Source organism: Coregonus lavaretus (genome assembly GCF_964263955.1).
Source record: "Coregonus lavaretus genome assembly, chromosome: 8".
Lineage (NCBI taxonomy): Eukaryota > Metazoa > Chordata > Actinopteri > Salmoniformes > Salmonidae > Coregonus > Coregonus lavaretus.
In genome coordinates, this window is record NC_139995.1 from 39,847,870 (window position 1) to 39,865,487 (window position 17,618).

Consider the following 17,618-nt stretch of genomic DNA (forward strand, 5'->3'; position numbering starts at 1 on the left):
AGGGACGGACAGCATCAGGAACAAACATCCGGTTATCTAAGCCCCCCTTTGGGTTCGGCTGGGATCGCTGTACCTCACGGACCTGCTTCTCGATTCCCCAGCTGAGAGCCGCCGCCAGACACGAGGTGGGGAGGATGGTCTCCGGGTCCGATGGGGTAGCGGCGGGGCTATAGCGGCATGAGAGCGCATCCGGCTTGATATTCTTGGAACCCGGGCGGTAGGAGAGGGAGAAGTTAAACCAGGTGAAAAGCAGGGCCCACCTAGCTTGCCTGGAATTGAGACGCTTGGTGGTGCAGAGATATTCCAGGTTCTTATGATCCGTCCACACAATGAAAGGATGTTCTGCCCCCTCCAACCAGTGCCTCCACTCCTGCAACGCCACCTTCACTGCATCGTAATTCCTCTCCGTGGCATTAAGACGATTGGAGAAGAAGGCACAGGGATGCAGCTTGAGGTCAAGGGCAGGACGCTGGGACTGGACAGCCCCTACTCCGACATCCGAAGCTTCGGCCTCCACCACGAACTGACGGGACAGGTCAGGATGAACTAATATGGGAGCTGTGGTGAAGCGGTGTTTGAGGTCCCGGAACGCCTGGTCCGCAGCTGGGGACCATGTGAACGGAACCTTAGGAGAGGTGAGTGCAGACAGGAGAGAAGCCATGGTTCTGTAACCCCAGATAAAGCGGAGATAGATATTGGCAAATCCCAGGAAGCATTGTAGCTGCACTCTGGACGTAGGTTGGGGCCAATCCACCACCGCTCTCATCTTTCCGGGATCCATCTGTAAATTCCCTGCAGCAATGATGTAACCAAGGAAGGGGATGGTGGAGCTGGTTCTCCAGGAGGCTCTGGAGGACCTGTCGGATGTGGAGCACGTGTTCTTGGGCTGAGCGGTAGAAAATGAGGATGTCATCGAGGTAGACAAAGACAAACCGGTTCAACATGTTGTGGAGAACATTATTAACCAGGACCTGGAACACAGCTGGAGCGTTGGTAAGACCAAATGGCATGACCAGATATTCATAGTGATCGCTGGCCGTGTTGAAGGCAGTCTTCCACTTGTCGTATCCGCACCAGGTGGTAGGCATTCCGCAGGTCCAACTTGGAGAAAATAGTGGTGCGGCTCGAAGGCCAAGGCGATGAGTGGTAGCGGGTAGGGGTTCTTAACCATGATGTCATTGAGGCCCCGGTAGTCGACGCACAGGCGCAGGGTTTTGTCCTTCTTCTCCACAAATAATCACCCTGCGCTAGCAGGGGAGGCAAAAGGCTGGATACACCCTGCAGCCATGGAGTCATTGATGTACAGTATCACTTTTAGTGTAGGTCTCCATAGCCTTGGTCTCCGGACCCAACAGTTGATACAGTCAAGGGTGGTATGTTGCCCGGAAGAAGGTCAATCCCGCAGTCATAGGGTTGGTGCGGAGGAAGCGAAGTGGCCCGGGCGTTACTAAAAACCTGCCGGAGGTCCTGGTACTCTGCTGGAATGGCGGAGAGGTCCGAAGCAACTTCCGAGACCACAGGAAGACGTCCCGGGCAATGGGCTTGGCAGAACGGGCTCCAGACCATGATGGCACCAGCAGTCCAGTTGATGAGGGGATTGTGTCGCTGGAGCCAAGACAATCCCAATACCATGGGAACCTGAGGGGACATAATAAGCAGGAATTGGATAGCCTCGCTGTGGTTCCCTGGCACTCGTAGGTTGATGGGAGTGGTATTGTGGGTGACCCTGCCTATAGAGCGCCCGTCCAACGCTCTAACATCCATGGGAATGGAGAGGGGTTGAGTGGGGATGTCCATGAGTACCCGGAGAGTTTCGACTGATTCCCCCACAGCAGGGTGGCATGGAGAGGGGTGCGAGTAAGGGGAGAAGGAAAGCTATGAAAGTTATGACCCACCAGAGTACTCGGACCTACCGGTGAGCCTGGTCTTTAAGTGGACAGGAGGACACGAAATGACCAGTAGTCCCGCAATACAGATAACTCTTAGTGTTAAGCCTGCGTAAACGTTCGGCTGGAGAAAACCTAGTTCTGCCTAGTTGCATCGGCTCGGGAAGAGGCTAATCGCAGACTTCGGGAACTCTCAGGGAAACTCGGGTAGCCTCGGATTCTCTCTGAGATGGCGACGTCAGGGACTTCCGGGATGCCTCGGAGGCGAGGTGGAATCCTTGGGCGGGCGAGTGGAATCGGACCTCCTCTCCTTCCTATGTTCCGCAGCCGGCCATCGATCCGGATAGTCAAGGCGATAAGCGAGTCGAGATCCGTAGGTAGTTCCCGGGTTGTTAGCTCGTCCTTAACTTCCTCCAATAACCCGTGCAGAAACGTGTCGAACAGCAATTCCGGGTTCCATGCACTCTCAGCCGCCAACGTGTGGAAATCCACTGCATAGTCTGCCACACTGCGGGAGTCTTGCCGAAGCTGGAGTAACTTCCGGGCAGCCTCTCTCCCGGACAATGGAGAATCGAAAACCTTCTTCACCTCATCCACGAACTCCTCCACTGAATCACACGGCAGACTGTTGTTCCCACACTGCCGTAGCCCAGGCGAGAGCCCTCCCGGACATCAGCGTGATGAGGTATGCTATCTTCGAGCAGTCCAAGGGGAAGGAGGAGGGCTGCAGCTCAAAGATGAGGGAACACTGTGTGAGAAACGCCTGACAGGTTCCCGACTCTCCAGCGAAGCGTTCCGGTGGAGGTAAGCGGGGTTCTCGGGAAGCCGGAGTGGCCGGGAGAGATACGCTGTTGACAGCCGGGTTACTGAGGGGCTGGGAGGTTACCGTCGTGGTAGGCTGCCTAACAGACAACCTGCTGAATTGCTCCAGCAATGTATTCAACGTGCGGTCATGGCGTACGGCCAAGGTCTGGAAACCCTCCATAAGCCCACGCAGCAACTCCTTGTGCCTCCCAATGGTAGCTCCTTGGGAGGAGATGGCACTGCGGAGCTGGGTCCGTCATGGCCAGTTCGTACTATCAAGGCTCAGGATAAGACCCAGATGCAGATAGTTCGAAATAGCAAAAGGTTTATTTACAAAAAAAGGGGGCAGGCAAATGACAGGTCAAGGGCAGGCAGAGTTCAGTAATCCAGAGCAGAGTCCGAAAGGTACAGAAACGGCAGGCAGGCTCAGGGTTGAGGCAGGCAGAGGACGCTAATCCAGAACAGTGTCACAAGGTACAGAACGGCAGGCAGGCTCAGGGTTAGGGTAGGCAGAATGGTCAACAACAAGAAAAACTGGAAAACAGGGACTAGAGCAAAACAGGAGTACGGGAAAAATGCGGGTAAGCTTGATGAGACGAGACAAACTGGCAACAGACTAACAGAAAACATTGGTATAAATACACAGGGGATAATGGGGACAAATGGGAGACACCTGGTGGGGGGTGGAGTGTCTTGGAAATGTCAGTGAGAGACTTGGACAACCATTCAAACAATCAATCTTTATTTAACATCGATTAGTTATTGCAATAATGAAGCTGGTTGACCGCACGCTCTGAAGTGCTGGTGCTATGGTCAGAAGACATAAAAATAGAGCTCTTTAGCCACACACACCAGTGGTGGGTTTGGCATCGAAAGAAGGATGCAAAGAACTACCTACTATGAAATATGGTGGTGGATCTTTGATGTTATGGGGCTATTTTGCTTCCACTGGTCCTGGGCCCCTTGTTAAGGTCAATGGCATCATTAACTTCTTTATCACGGGTGTCAATAATTTCAGTCATGACTGTAGTTGTTTTTGGCTGTGTAGTTGAAAATAGTCAAATACACTGAAAAGTGTATTTTCAAATATTAATGCTTTACCCCTGGAAGCCCACACCCAGTTTGCCTTGCATTCAAATTAAGATGAGCCTAGGACAACAAGGGGACGCCAAAATATTAGTTTATGGATTTTTGTATTTAATTTTATGGCAGAATATTTAATGGATATTTGAAATGTATTTCATTTGGCCAGTGTATTTAAAAATACTTAAATACACAGAAAATACGTACTTCACATACAATACGCATGTATTGAACCCAGATCTGCACACTACTGTAAGTTGCTTTGGATAAAATGGTGTGCTAAATGGTATATATTATTTTGTATTATTTTTGTATTATATATTAACGGTATTATATTGTTAGATATTATCAAGTGAACAGAATATGAACCCCATCTCACAATGTGGCAGAATTGCATGACTGTATAAGGTATACACATTTTATGTGAGAACACCAAATTGTTATGCCCACTTTTGCTGCATACTGTACCTTGTGAATACTTTTATAGGGTAGAGTATATACATTTATCAGCTCAACAAACCACAGCATAAAGGACCCAGCCTACAAGAAACCTTAGTTGCTGTATATTTTCACTTCATATTAGTATTTTAGTATAATGTGGATGTATTTGACTGAAGTTATTTATAAGATGTATAATTAGGTTTATAAATTACAATGTGCAATCTCTGACTCAAATACTAGTCTATAGATTGACCTTTGATTGAGGTAAATTGTCATTTTATTGTGATTTAGGGGTGCTGAGTGCAAAAACAGACAAACAAATAAACAAATAAACAAATAATCAAATAAATAAAATAAAGGTGGTAATTGGGAGCATATACAGCCTTTCTGTTATTTTCATACCAACCTGTGAAATGTCTCTACAACTTGCACTCTCATAGACTGTTCAAAGGCCAATGAATAAATATCCAAATCCCATGGAATCAGACGTTAATAAACTATAAGACTGAATCGCATAATCCCTGGCTAATCTAATTAACAGATTTTAAATTCCCTGAAAGCAGCCTCCACAAAATGGTATAAAATCAATCCCAAGACAACAATTGCATTAGAGAGGTGCTGCATCCAAAGAGACAGGGTTGACCAAATTACAAAACTTTTTCTTCATCTTACCACCCGTCCATTTACTCAAAATGAACGGCACTGAGGGCCACAACTTCTACATCCCCATGTCCAACAGGACTGGGCTTGTAAGGAGTCCTTTTCTATACCCTCAGTACTACTTGGCGGATCCATGGCAATTCTATCTGCTTGCTGTCTACATGTTTTTCCTGATCTGTTTTGGATTCCCCATCAACGGGCTGACCCTGTACGTCACAGCCACAAACAAGAAGCTCCAGCAACCTCTAAACTTCATTCTGGTCAATTTGGCTCTGGCTGGATTGATCATGGTTCTCTTTGGATTCACCATCACCATCACATCCGCTGTCAATGGCTACTTCATCTGGGGACCATTGGGCTGTGCCATTGAGGGATTCATGGCTACACTTGGAGGTGAGAAATCTTTTGTGCAGGTTGTTGTCTTTGGCTAGCCTGGGTGCCAGTCTGTTTCTCATGGAATTGGCTTGACAATTGCAGCACTGGAGTTGGCAAGAGCATAAACAGATCTGGAACCAGGCTAGTCTTAATTAGCTAACTAATTTAATTATCATTTGTCTGGAAAAGTCATTTATTAAAGCTCAAACTCAACTAAATTTAACTTGGAGACAAGGAGAGGAGCGCTTATTTGGTTTATAGTTAATCCATTAGGTGATCTTTGTTCATTGGATAAAAAACTATAGAACAAAAAGAAGTTGATGCTAGATAGTAAACAATGTCGGAAAAGCCTTTGTGCAAACAAACTTCCAGAAGTAATCAAGGCATTCTCATATACTCTACTACTATCCAGCATCAACTTCTTTTTGTTCTATAAATTCAATTTGGGACTAAATGTTTCCAAATTTTGAATTGAATTAGCACCACACTTGCACATTTTGGCCTTTTGTTAGCTTTGTTGCCAGAAAACTGGAAAAAATATTTATAGAATGTAAATGTTCACTCTCCTGTTGTCCATTCTTCTCCCCATATGGTCAGTTAGTTAATTAGTTAATTATTGTTCACAGCAACAGAGTTTTCTTGACTTCATTGTTTTAACATTTGATGGAGTAGATTCAATACATTTCATGGATTGGGTATGCAATCAGATTTTTGTGAAATATACTTGGATAATCTCAACCAAGATTAAAACATTTAGATTTAATGAAATAATAGTATGGTCATTTAGAAAAAACGTTGCATCGTTAGATCCATTAAGTTACGGTCCATATCATGCAGCAGTTAGATCCCCTTCTCTACCGTTTGCATCTCCATGCTCCAACACCTTTTACCTAACAAATGCACGACATGCAAAAACAAATCTCTTCCCTTTCCTATTCTCAATTCTAGGTCAGGTGGCTCTGTGGTCTCTGGTGGTGCTGGCTGTTGAGAGATACATTGTGGTCTGCAAGCCCATGGGCAGCTTCAAGTTCAGTGTCGCCCATGCTGGTGCTGGTGTTGGATTCACCTGGGTGATGGCTGCCACCTGCGCTGTTCCCCCACTGGTTGGCTGGTCCAGGTACAGTGCATGTCACATGATTTAAAAGTAAAACACGAAGATACTACATTTCTCTGACACAGATTAAGCTTAGTCCTGGACTAAAAAGCTATTTCAATGGAGACTCTTTATTGACCATGCTTTCTAGTCCAGTAGAAGGCTTAATCTGTATTTGAGAAACCATCCCCTTATGTTGCAAATTGCAATTCATATAATTGTATGATCTTTTAATCACATAAAGATATACACACTCATTATAAATTCAGGTGTAAAGTGTATGAGATGAGATCAAACAACGATGTAAAGACAATAATAGGTTAGGTTTAATACAATGCATCAGACATATAATGCATTTGGTCAATCATGGTATTTGACCAAATGCAAAAATGTTGGCGACAAATTTCCATGTGAATATTCTAAAATCTGCATAAAAACAATATGCGCATTTTCCCACCAGAGATGTGTTTCTATCAAATTGACTTATTGCAGATAAAAGGTTCTGCATGATGACGTAGTGCACATAAAATACATTTTGCTGTTAAATTCCATATAGAGAATAATAAATAGAAGTTAAATGGGTTTCCATCACATTTTCAACTATACTGATGGTTTTCTCACAAAAATCGTTTCGTTATATAACGAGTGTGCACACTGGTATTGGCAGAATAAGACCCTCGCTATTTATTGGAAAGAAGCATCATGCTCATCACCTTGCACTTTCACCACCCAGTGAAGTTCATCATAATTTATTGAATCTGTAACCTAATAAAGTGCATGCTTTAACGATGAGTCGCAGTGGGGAGGACCACAGAACATGTAATTGCGTGACTCAAGTTTACTTCGATACGATGGTTATTATATCAATATTTGTTGGTAAAAGCGTTTCCACTGACTGTCACGATCGTCATGAAAAGTGGACCAAGGCGCAGCGTCTTAAGCATACATTATTTTATTGAATGTACAACACGAACAAAAACAATAAACGATACGTGACGTCCTAGGGTTAAACACAAACCTTACGGATCAAGATCCCACAATACAAAAGTGCCAACAGGCTGCCTAAGTATGGTTCCCAATCAGAGACAACGAGAATCAGCTGCCTCTGATTGGGAACCACCCTGGCCAACATAGAAAACACGAACTAGAACACAACATAGAAAATAACAAACCCTGGCTCAACATATAAGAGTCCCCAGAGCCAGGGCGTGACACTGACATTTCTTTGCATAATTAATTTTATCGTCACAAAAAGACCCCACCTTGTCTAGTGTATTTTGTTTTGTCGACATTTGGAAAGTTTACTGAAAAACGTTCTGTTTCCATCAGGCCTGTCATGACATTTACTTGTAATTTACTCACATAAAAAGGTTGGATGGAAATCTGGTTTGAGATTTTGGTTGTTAGTCAAGGTTAACACTGATTACCTTCTTATATGTATCATCTAAAACTGTCTCATCAACTTTCCCACATAGATACATCCCAGAGGGCATGCAGTGTTCATGTGGACCTGACTACTACACCCTGAGTCCAGGCTACAACAACGACTCATATGTCATGTACATGTTCGTCTGCCACTTCATGGTTCCAGTCTTCATCATTGCCTTCACTTATGGAAGCCTTGTCCTCACAGTCAAGGCGGTATGTGGCTCTTAGACACAGAAAATGTAACTAGCAGGCCCACAAAGTCGTAGCATTTGGATTCTTGTGCTAAGGCTATGATTTCTAATAAGTTACTCCAGCATTTATCTTGCTTCTCTTCATTTTCAGGCGGCAGCTTCCCAGCAGGACTCAGCATCTACCCAGAAAGCTGAGAAGGAAGTGACACGTATGTGCCTCCTGATGGTTATGGGTTTTCTGATTGCCTGGACCCCCTATGCCTCTGTTGCTGCTTGGATCTTCTTCAACAAAGGAGCTGCTTTCACTGCCCAGTTCATGGCTGTCCCTGCCTTCTTCTCAAAGAGCTCAGCCATCTTCAACCCAGTCATCTATGTGCTGATGAACAAACAGGTTGGTAACATGGGATTTTGGTCTTTCCTTTTTAGTGTTTAACAAATAGGTTGGTCACAGGCCACCAACAACATAAGCCTACTTATATCGTAAAAGTAATTTCTACTGTCTGTACTAGTACTCTAGCACCATGACTCTTCCATCTCTGACATTGTGGTCTCTCTCTCTCTCTACAGTTCCGTAACTGCATGCTGGCTGCTGTAGGCATAGCAGCCCCTGAGGATGAGACTTCTGTGTCAGCAAGCAAGACAGAAGTGTCTTCTGTGGGCCCTGCATAGAGACTTTCCCTCATCCTGCACTTCCTGCCCTCTGATTTCTACCCTTGTCTGATGCTCTACATGGACTGCTTTTGAAGACACACTTCTTTCACCAAATGGACATTATACTGTATTGACCTGTAATGATTGGGCTCTGTCATTCTCTCTACACTCACAGACTGTGCCACACAATGTAGTTGAGGTGGTAACAAATGGATGAGCCTCAGACTTGCAGAACAGCTCTAATGTTTGTCTTGATGGATCATGAGATTGTATTTTTATCTTATTGTGAGGCTAGCAATTATTTTGTTGCCATAATTTGCTGTATATACATTATTTTATAAATAAATATAGTACTAGATAAATAAATGCATGAAACTACTACTTTTTGTTGTTGTCATTTACATTTGTTTACAGATTTCTAATCCAGATCATTAGCACTAATGTTGCAAATTCTACACATTCCTAATATAGGCTAGCCAATTTTGACTTTGTGGCTGTGGTAACTAGTGGATACCATTGTGCCTGTTGTTCACATGCATATCGGCCCTCTCATTGGCTAGAATGATCCCACCTAATCTTGCCTCCCAACTGCCTTCCTTTATAAAATACATGTATTTTCATTGTTAGAGCAGCCACTAGAGTATCTAGTCAATATACACTGAGTGTACCAAACATTAGGAACACCTTGCTAATATTGAGTTGCACCCCCTCTGAATGGCAGACATACACAATCCATGTCTCAATGCTTAAAACACCTTCTTTAACTTGTTTCCTCCCCTTCATCTACACTGATTGAAGTGGATTTAACAGGTGACATCAATAAGGGATCATAGCTTTCCCCTGGTCAGTCTATGTCATGGAAAGAGCGGGTGTTCTTTATACTCAGTGTACATTTCTTGTCATTTAGCAAACACTGTTATCCAGAGCAACTTACAGTAGTGAGTGCATACATTTTCGTACTGGTCCCCCATGGGAATCACATCTACAACCCTGGCGTGGCAAGCACCATGCTCTACTAACAGAGCCACATGGGACCAATCAACTCACGCTTCATGATTTCAATACTGGAGTATGCACTGGAGTCTTCCCCCCACTGTTGCTGATGTCTTTCCTTTGGAGATCCATGCTGACCCACTGTTGATCCAGTCTGAACTCATCTTGAACTTGCTAATGTTGCTTAAGCAATGGTTTATAATATTTTCAAATATATTCCAATATTAAAAAACTTGTATTTTCAAAGAACCTTTGTAAAATACTAGTTTTGATATGTATTTGATACTAATTCAAATACAGTAAATAGTATTTGAACCCAGGTCTGATGAATTTGAGGTTAAAACGCAGTGAATTGCCCCTTTAACTACATTTCCCACTACCTTGGTTATAGTGGTCTACAAATGTAACACACTATAGCTAATGGAGCTGAACTATCACTTTAAATGCCCTTGTATTACTACCTTGCTGTAGTTCTAGTGTGCCACTCCATAATAAAGGCTATAGGCCTTTAGTGGCATAGTATTATCCCTATCCTGTTCCACTATTTATGCAAGATTAGCGTTAACTAGACACATAGGCTTGCAGAGCAGATGTAAAAATATCCCATGTGGTTATGCAAGGCAAGCTTAACCTCATCATTTGAGTTCACAATGTTTATTTCTGCATGGACAACATTTTGTTAGAAATAACTTTAAAGTCAGGTAAGAAATCACAACATAAACACTCATTAGCCTTTTTGAAATTTTCAGCCACATTAGCCATTTCAAATAATGAAATAAAGGCCTACACCTTGAAGTATATGGTGACTTGTAAACACCTTAAGGAGATAGTTAAACTTGTTTGACCTTAAAGTGACCAAAACAAAAACATACTCCATTGCTTATCTTTTTATTGCCACAAGCACACTTTGTGAACAAGTGGTGTATAGTACAACAAATATTGGTCTCATGTAAATGTCCTTGTGTTTTTGTTAAATCAGATACAGTTTTCTGACCAGAGAGTAGCTAGTAATGTAGCAGTGGTGTTTTATGAGTAATGGAAGGGCTTATGTAGCAAAACAAATAAGGTACACACTTTGGTATTGACTTAGTGTTCATTGTGTCATCAGCCTTAAACATGTATGTTTAGCTTTAAAAGTGTAACAGCTCTTTAGTACAGAAAATGAGGGTGAAAAAAAATTACATGCCTAATAATGAGTATGCTATAGAATATCAGGAGAGATCCATTCTTATCAGGTCTGCAAAATCTTTCTTGTGGATGCAACTTTGTCCATTTCTCCACCTGAAATAGTCCAAACAAAACATAAAGATAACAAATAGTCAATTTAAAGTCAGAATATGGAGTTTGAGTTTCAGCAAAGTGGCAGCTGGAGTAATGCAATCTTAAAGTCATGGCTATGGATGTAAAGAATGACAGTTCATGAATTTGGCATGATCGTTTTAAAGCCGCAATCCTGAATTAGTTTAATGCTTCAGCCAAAATGACGTCCTGCCACCGATTTGCTATAAAAATGAAATGTAACCACTCTCAAATTCATAGATTGGGCTATAGGTGTGAGTACTGACAGTCCATGAAATCATCATTATAGTTTTAACCACATTTTGTAGGTATGCGTTTGTTTACGAATACATTTTTCACAGTTGTAGTAAGATCAATAGTTATTTACAAGCCTATATTCTCCAAAAATCACAGAAGCACTAGATATTGCATACTATAGCCTACCTTTAGCTTTACGCATTTGTGGCACACCGTATGGATGTGTGTTTGGGAAAAAATTCTCATAATTTTCAGATGATCTGCGAGGCCCCAGAGACTAGATATATTGTTCAGTATCGACCCGGAATGAACTTAACTCCTGCTGTGCGCTAAAATCCAGTGCAGTATCCATGTGCAGTGATATCTCTCTCAATGTTTCCATGACTTGTGTTTCTACAAAGTCCAAACACATTCAGTAGTTTAAGGCTACTGAAAGTGACCATCAGATTTTGCATAGGGCCTCTGGAGCTTAAAACGCTCGGCACCTGACATCATGTTCCGGTTGGGATCAAGGGTTGCCTTCCGACCAGAGTATGTGAGCGGAGCGGAGCTGTAGCGAGCAGCGCAGCGTGCACAATTTGACTGGAGCGCAGAGCGAGTTTTCAAAAGGCTGGAGCGTTGACCTTCTCGCCCTCTCCAATTTCGCTCCAGTGCAGCTCCAGTACCGCTCATTTCACTTCAGGAGCTCAAGGCATGCTCGGCCCAGCATGCATTTGTCAATTAGCTCGCAGACTCTCACGTAAGAATTAGACGTTCATCCATTTTTCTCAAATGTCAAATTAAGAAGTTGTTGGAAATTTTCAAATTTCGAAGTGTTTAAGGTTAAGTTTAGGCATTTACTCTGAATTTTTAAGGTTAGGGTTAAGTTTAGACATTATCTCCAGAATCATAAAATTAGGCATTATCTCTGAATGGATAAGGTAAGAGTGAAGGTTTGGGATAGGCTTAAAACAAAGTTTGCAAAAAAACCCATTATATTGCTGGATTTGAACTTGCAATCTTTGGAATCAGAGGCAGATGCTTAAGGTTAGGCATTAACTCTGAATGGTTAAGGTAAGGGTTAAGGTTCAAACTTGCAACCTTTGGAATTAGAGGCAGATGCTTACAAAGTGTTTTCGAAGTTGATGCAAACGTCAAATTTCGAAGTGTTTATGGTTAAGATGAGGCATTAACTCCACATTTTTAAGGTTTAGCCATTAACTCCGAAATCTTAAGGTTAGGCATTAACGCCAAATTGTTAAGGGAAGGATTAAGGTTTGGGATAGGCTTAAAACAAAAATCTCAAAAACAACTTTCACTGGATTCAAACTTGCAACCTTCTGCCACCCCCGACACCCTAGCAACACAAAACCTACTTGAAGGTAGCAGCGCTCACTGTTGCCCCTAGTGGCAGGTTTACACATAATCTCCCAACGTCCTCAGACATGCATGGATGTCAAATACTGACTTGTATCACAGGTGACCTGACTGGCATTTGTAGGCTACTTGTGTGCTGCTATAGCCCCTTGCTTTAGCTACTGTCATGGAGTTTGCTAAATATTTTCATAAAGAAACTAATAAAACACACAGGTGCAAAATAAAGGTGACTTATAAAAATGAGGACCAAGAGCAAGAGAGGGAGTGCGGTGATGTAGTGTCCACAACTAAAGAATCATTGTGGAATCTGAAAATACATTTATCCTAAAAGCATAATGGTGTACTATGTGCACATGCTAACAGAAAGGAATGAGGTGGTTAGCTAGCTAAGTGTGACATTGTAGCAAAGTAATTATAAACTAAAAATCAGATCTCTTAAAAGTTTCGTTCATTTTCGTTCTATTTTCTATACAATAGGCTATCATTGATTTTGGACCAATAGGCCTGACAAATTACCTCTTTCAAGGTGCTTTCTGTTTTGATAGGGTTATTTTGAAAAATCTAAAAACAACTCAGCATCCCTAACCAGCCTGGCAAGAGTGGCCCAAAGGGTGCTTTGCATCCCCAGTGCCTCTGCAAGTGCAGAAAGGGTATTCTCCGCTGCTTGCCTGCTCTCCATGCACCATCACATGAGCCTGAAGCCACAGACTCTGGCCAAACTTGTGTAGACTGAGCCTAATAAGGCATTTTTCGTTTCATATTTAAGTCACAGCCTACATTCGCAATTTATAGACTATAATGATTTAATACAATGAAATGTTGTTTAAATGCTGGGCGGTTCATGTTCCTGCCAGCCTAGTGCGTTGCACTCACAAATGCTTCATAATGTATTTATTTGTAGGCTATAGCCTTTCAAATACGTTCCATTCAAATCATATGGTTTGGTTTCAATACTTCAAAACCAAATGGTAGGGCCATGTAGTCACAAAAATAGATGGGTGTGATTTTGTTGATTTTAATGAATGGGGCAAATTCAGAGTGGCAGTGTTTTTTCGGTAATTTTCATTTCTCCTTGACTCTCAAGCTTATATTTAGGTGATTGCTAGTTCTCAAAGATGATATTATAAAAAAAAACCATATAGGTCCATTATCTTTAATACATACTCGATATCTGGTTTTAGTCATTCAGCCCAAAAAAAGATTTATAATAATATTATATGTCTTTTTTTTTTTTACGCTGTTCGAATATACGCGTCTTGTAAAAACGTTTAGGTGGTTACTGGGTGCATGCAGGAGCTATAGACCACCTGTCCATACATAGCTACATTATCCTACAGAGGTATAGTAATAAAACACAAACAATAATAAGACATGTTTTACATAAAACCAAATGTTAAAACAAGGTCAGTGTGATAATCTTTACTCCCTGATGAGTTAGATTGACAAAATCCACAGCGATTACATGTTATAATCCCTTCCCTAATGTCTGAGGATAGGATCAATTAATGAATTAGTTCGTAACAACACCGCCTAAGCTAATTCAGCCAATTTTAGCCATTGACATAGGGCCCCAAAAGGGTATAAAACTCCCTGCCAGGACAACCTAGCATAGGCAAAAGGTTCAGAGCCAGATCAGATCTCAGTTTGCCTTTCTCTTGCATTCATTGGACATCCACTGAGTAAAGATGCAGAACGGCACAGAAGGAAGCAACTTCTACATCCCCATGTCCAACAGGACTGGGCTTGTAAGGAGTCCTTTTCTATACCCTCAGTACTACTTGGCACCTCCATGGCAATACTATGGTCTTGCTGTCTACATGTTTTTCCTGATCTGCTTTGGATTCCCCATCAACGGGCTGACCCTGTACGTCACAGCCACAAACAAGAAGCTCCGGCAACCCCTCAACTTCATTCTGGTCAACTTGGCTGCGGCTGGAATGATCATGGTCCTCTTTGGATTCACCATCACCATTACGTCTGCTGTCAATGGCTACTTCATCTGGGGACCATTGGGCTGTGCTATTGAGGGCTTCATGGCTACACTTGGAGGTAAGAAATACAGAATCTACAGAATCCACTTAGTTTAAACTGATTTAAATTCATGATAAGCTGTATCCAAAGTAATTGTTAGTCAATTTGGAACTGAAAGTACTGTACTCAAAGTTTTTGTAAATACATTTAGAACTGAAGTAACTGACTTTGGATTGTGGTTTCATTCTCCAGGTGAGGTTGCCCTGTGGTCTCTGGTAGTGCTGGCTGTTGAGAGATACATTGTGGTCTGCAAGCCCATGGGCAGCTTCACGTTCACTGCCACCCACGCTGGTGCTGGTGTTGCATTCACCTGGATAGCTGCTATGGCATGTGCTGCTCCCCCACTGGTTGGCTGGTCCAGGTAAGCTGTAACCAGTGTAGGAAATTTGAAGTTACATAAAATGTTATTCACATGCTATTCAAGTCATGCTCCATCCACCACCAATCCTACTCACTCACACAAAATGATAATATTGTGCACTTCTATTTATTTTAGGTACATCCCAGAGGGCATGCAGTGCTCATGTGGACCTGACTACTACACCTTGGCCGAAGGCTTCAACAATGAATCATATGTGATCTACATGTTCTCCTGCCACTTCATCATCCCAGTCTGTATGATCGCCTTCACTTATGGAAGCCTGGTCCTCACAGTCAAGGCGGTAAGTGACGTCTTACACAAACAACATTTATCTAGGAGTTCCACATAGTGTGCATAGTATAAAATGTAGGTGATAGTTCTCCACTCTGATGTCTTGATTATCTTCATTTTCAGGCTGCAGCTTCACAGCAGGACTCAGCATCTACCCAGAAAGCAGAGAAGGAAGTCACACGTATGTGCGTCCTAATGGTTTGTGGTTTCTTGATCGCCTGGACCCCCTATGCTAGCCTTGCTGCCTACATCTTCTTCAACAAAGGAATTGCCTTCAGTGCCCAGTCCATGGCTATCCCTGCCTTCTTCTCCAAGAGCTCAGCCTTGTTCAACCCCATCATCTATGTGCTGATGAACAAACAGGTTGGTAACATTATACATTTTTTAAAACCTTTTCTACTTACTCTTTGAGTTTGACGTAGCAGTAACAGAATATATTGTTTGTTCAATGTATTTTGACTTGTCATGCTCATTGCTTTTCATTCTTTCCCCTCCCAGTTCCGTGGCTGCATGCTGGCCGCTGTAGGGATGAAAGCAGAAGAAGATGAGACTTCTGTGTCAGCAAGCAAGACAGAAGTGTCTTCTGTGGGCCCTGCATAGAGACTTTCCCTCATCCTGCACTTCCTGCCCTCTGATTTCTACTCTTGTCTGATGATCTACATGGACTGCTTTTGAAGACTTCTACCAATTGGACATTATGTGCTGATTATTATATTTACTTGTAACGATTGGACTCTGTCACTCCAAAACAAACTCAACAACTGCATTTTGCTGCTTAGATTCCTAAAATGAACTAATGTAAACCGTTTTTATAATGTGTTTACTGCAGGTTGTGACTGAATCAGGGCAGTGTACTGAGACTCAATCCGAACCCATTTCTTGTTTTCTGTGCTCTTACCTCAGTCAAGAGACAGCTCCCAAACTGTAGGGCTTTATTAATTGACAATGGTAACATCCAAAGGCAAGCTCAACAATAAGACAGAATCTAGTTCTCACAGTTCAGAAGAAACAAGACAAAAGGCACTGCGTCACTGTATCAGTCAATATAGTTAAGAGTAGACTTGACATCAATTTTATACTCATCCAAAAGAAACAACTGATTTGCCTCTCATAGGTGGCAACAAATGGATGAGTGTCAGACTTACTGAACAGCTCTCATGTTTGTCTTGACGGATCATGAAATTGTATTTTCATGTTATTGTGAGGCTAGCAATCATTTTGTTGGCCTGTGTCATCATTTCCTGTATATATTTTATAAATAACAAAAAAACATAGGACTAGATAAATAAATGCATGCATGAAAAGACTTCATTATTGTTGTTGTATTCATTTGACAACTGATTTCCAATCCTGCCTTCATTCATGTCCATTGGGTAATAAGAGTTAAGCAAATGGGTGAGGGGTTGTTTTCAAAGATATAATATCATGCATGGTTGTATCCATTGCAGGCAGTATTCAAAATGCAATTAGATTATGCTGTTATTGTGCTTTCTAATCATCAGTTAAAACAAATGTTTTTTTCCCCTAGGCAAATACAGTAGCTCATAGCTCATGAACAGAATAGCCAGATTAGCCACTAATGAAGGCTACCCTTTTCTGTGGAAAGAACAGTCCTGGTGACGGAATGTAGAAAATCCCTTTTTCATATTGTATTGGTCATACAAGAATCATCCCAAAGTATCTAAAATTGATTGTGTAGCTCAACGAAGTTACTTACAGATGATTTGGACATGATGCACGAAAATGCCAATATCAGTACCATAGAATTGCATTAGATTTGTGCCACAAATGCTAAGAAGTTAGCATTTGGAAACATTGGCCAGGTAAACAAAACCAAACCATGGATTGCTGTCATACCTTGTCCATAAACTGCTTACAGGGTACGGAAACCAATATATAATTTTGTAATTTGGGTGAACTATCCCTTTAAGTCTTGGTTCTGTTGCCAGTTTCGACCGTCATTTTAGCTTATAAAATGACATCGCACATCGTAATGGCTCGCACTCAGCGATAGCTCTGCTTCTCACCGTTGCGGGACTGTAATGGCCTATTCTCACTATGAGAGATTGCCTAGATATTTTGAGAAAATACCCTCAGCTAGACCTTTTACTGTAATATAAACCCAAAAAAATGGTTACGTCTCCTATGCCACCTCCGGAGCCCCCCCCAAACCGTCGGATATAAACACAATAGTCTCCTGTAGCCAAATGCTGCTACAGTAAAAATCGTAGCTAACTAGCTCTGTATGATACTGTATGATACCGTTTATGCACTTCTCTATTTGAGAGCTGTAGCTAATTATTTTTGATAGCTAACCTTGGTGGTAGCCTAGTCATAATGTTGCTAGCTGCTATTGTGTGACTCATTCTATAATTTGAGTTTGCAAATTGGAAAATAAGCACTTTTGAATTGTCTGCACATGCTTGTGAATTGGTGTA

At 42.2% G+C, this 17,618-nt stretch overlaps 2 protein-coding genes across 2 annotated transcripts; both read left to right on the forward strand.

Annotated features, from left to right (window-relative positions):
- Positions 1–4,906: 4,906 nt before the first annotated feature.
- LOC311133852 (green-sensitive opsin-3-like) lies at positions 4,907–8,630 on the forward strand (the record flags this gene model as incomplete). Its single annotated transcript, XM_084167453.1, has 5 exons — positions 4,907–5,267; positions 6,198–6,366; positions 7,818–7,983; positions 8,113–8,352; positions 8,529–8,630. 5 exons carry the CDS (start codon positions 4,907–4,909, stop codon positions 8,628–8,630), a joined length of 1,038 nt encoding a protein of 345 aa, XP_084023579.1.
- A 5,552-nt stretch (positions 8,631–14,182) lies between these two features.
- Positions 14,183–15,780, forward strand: LOC311133850 (green-sensitive opsin-like; the record flags this gene model as incomplete). The annotated part of the gene is made up of 5 exons (XM_084167451.1): positions 14,183–14,546; positions 14,721–14,889; positions 15,025–15,190; positions 15,304–15,543; positions 15,679–15,780. The coding sequence occupies 5 exons, from the start codon at positions 14,183–14,185 to the stop codon at positions 15,778–15,780; spliced, it is 1,041 nt and encodes a 346-aa protein (XP_084023577.1).
- Positions 15,781–17,618: the final 1,838 nt, after the last annotated feature.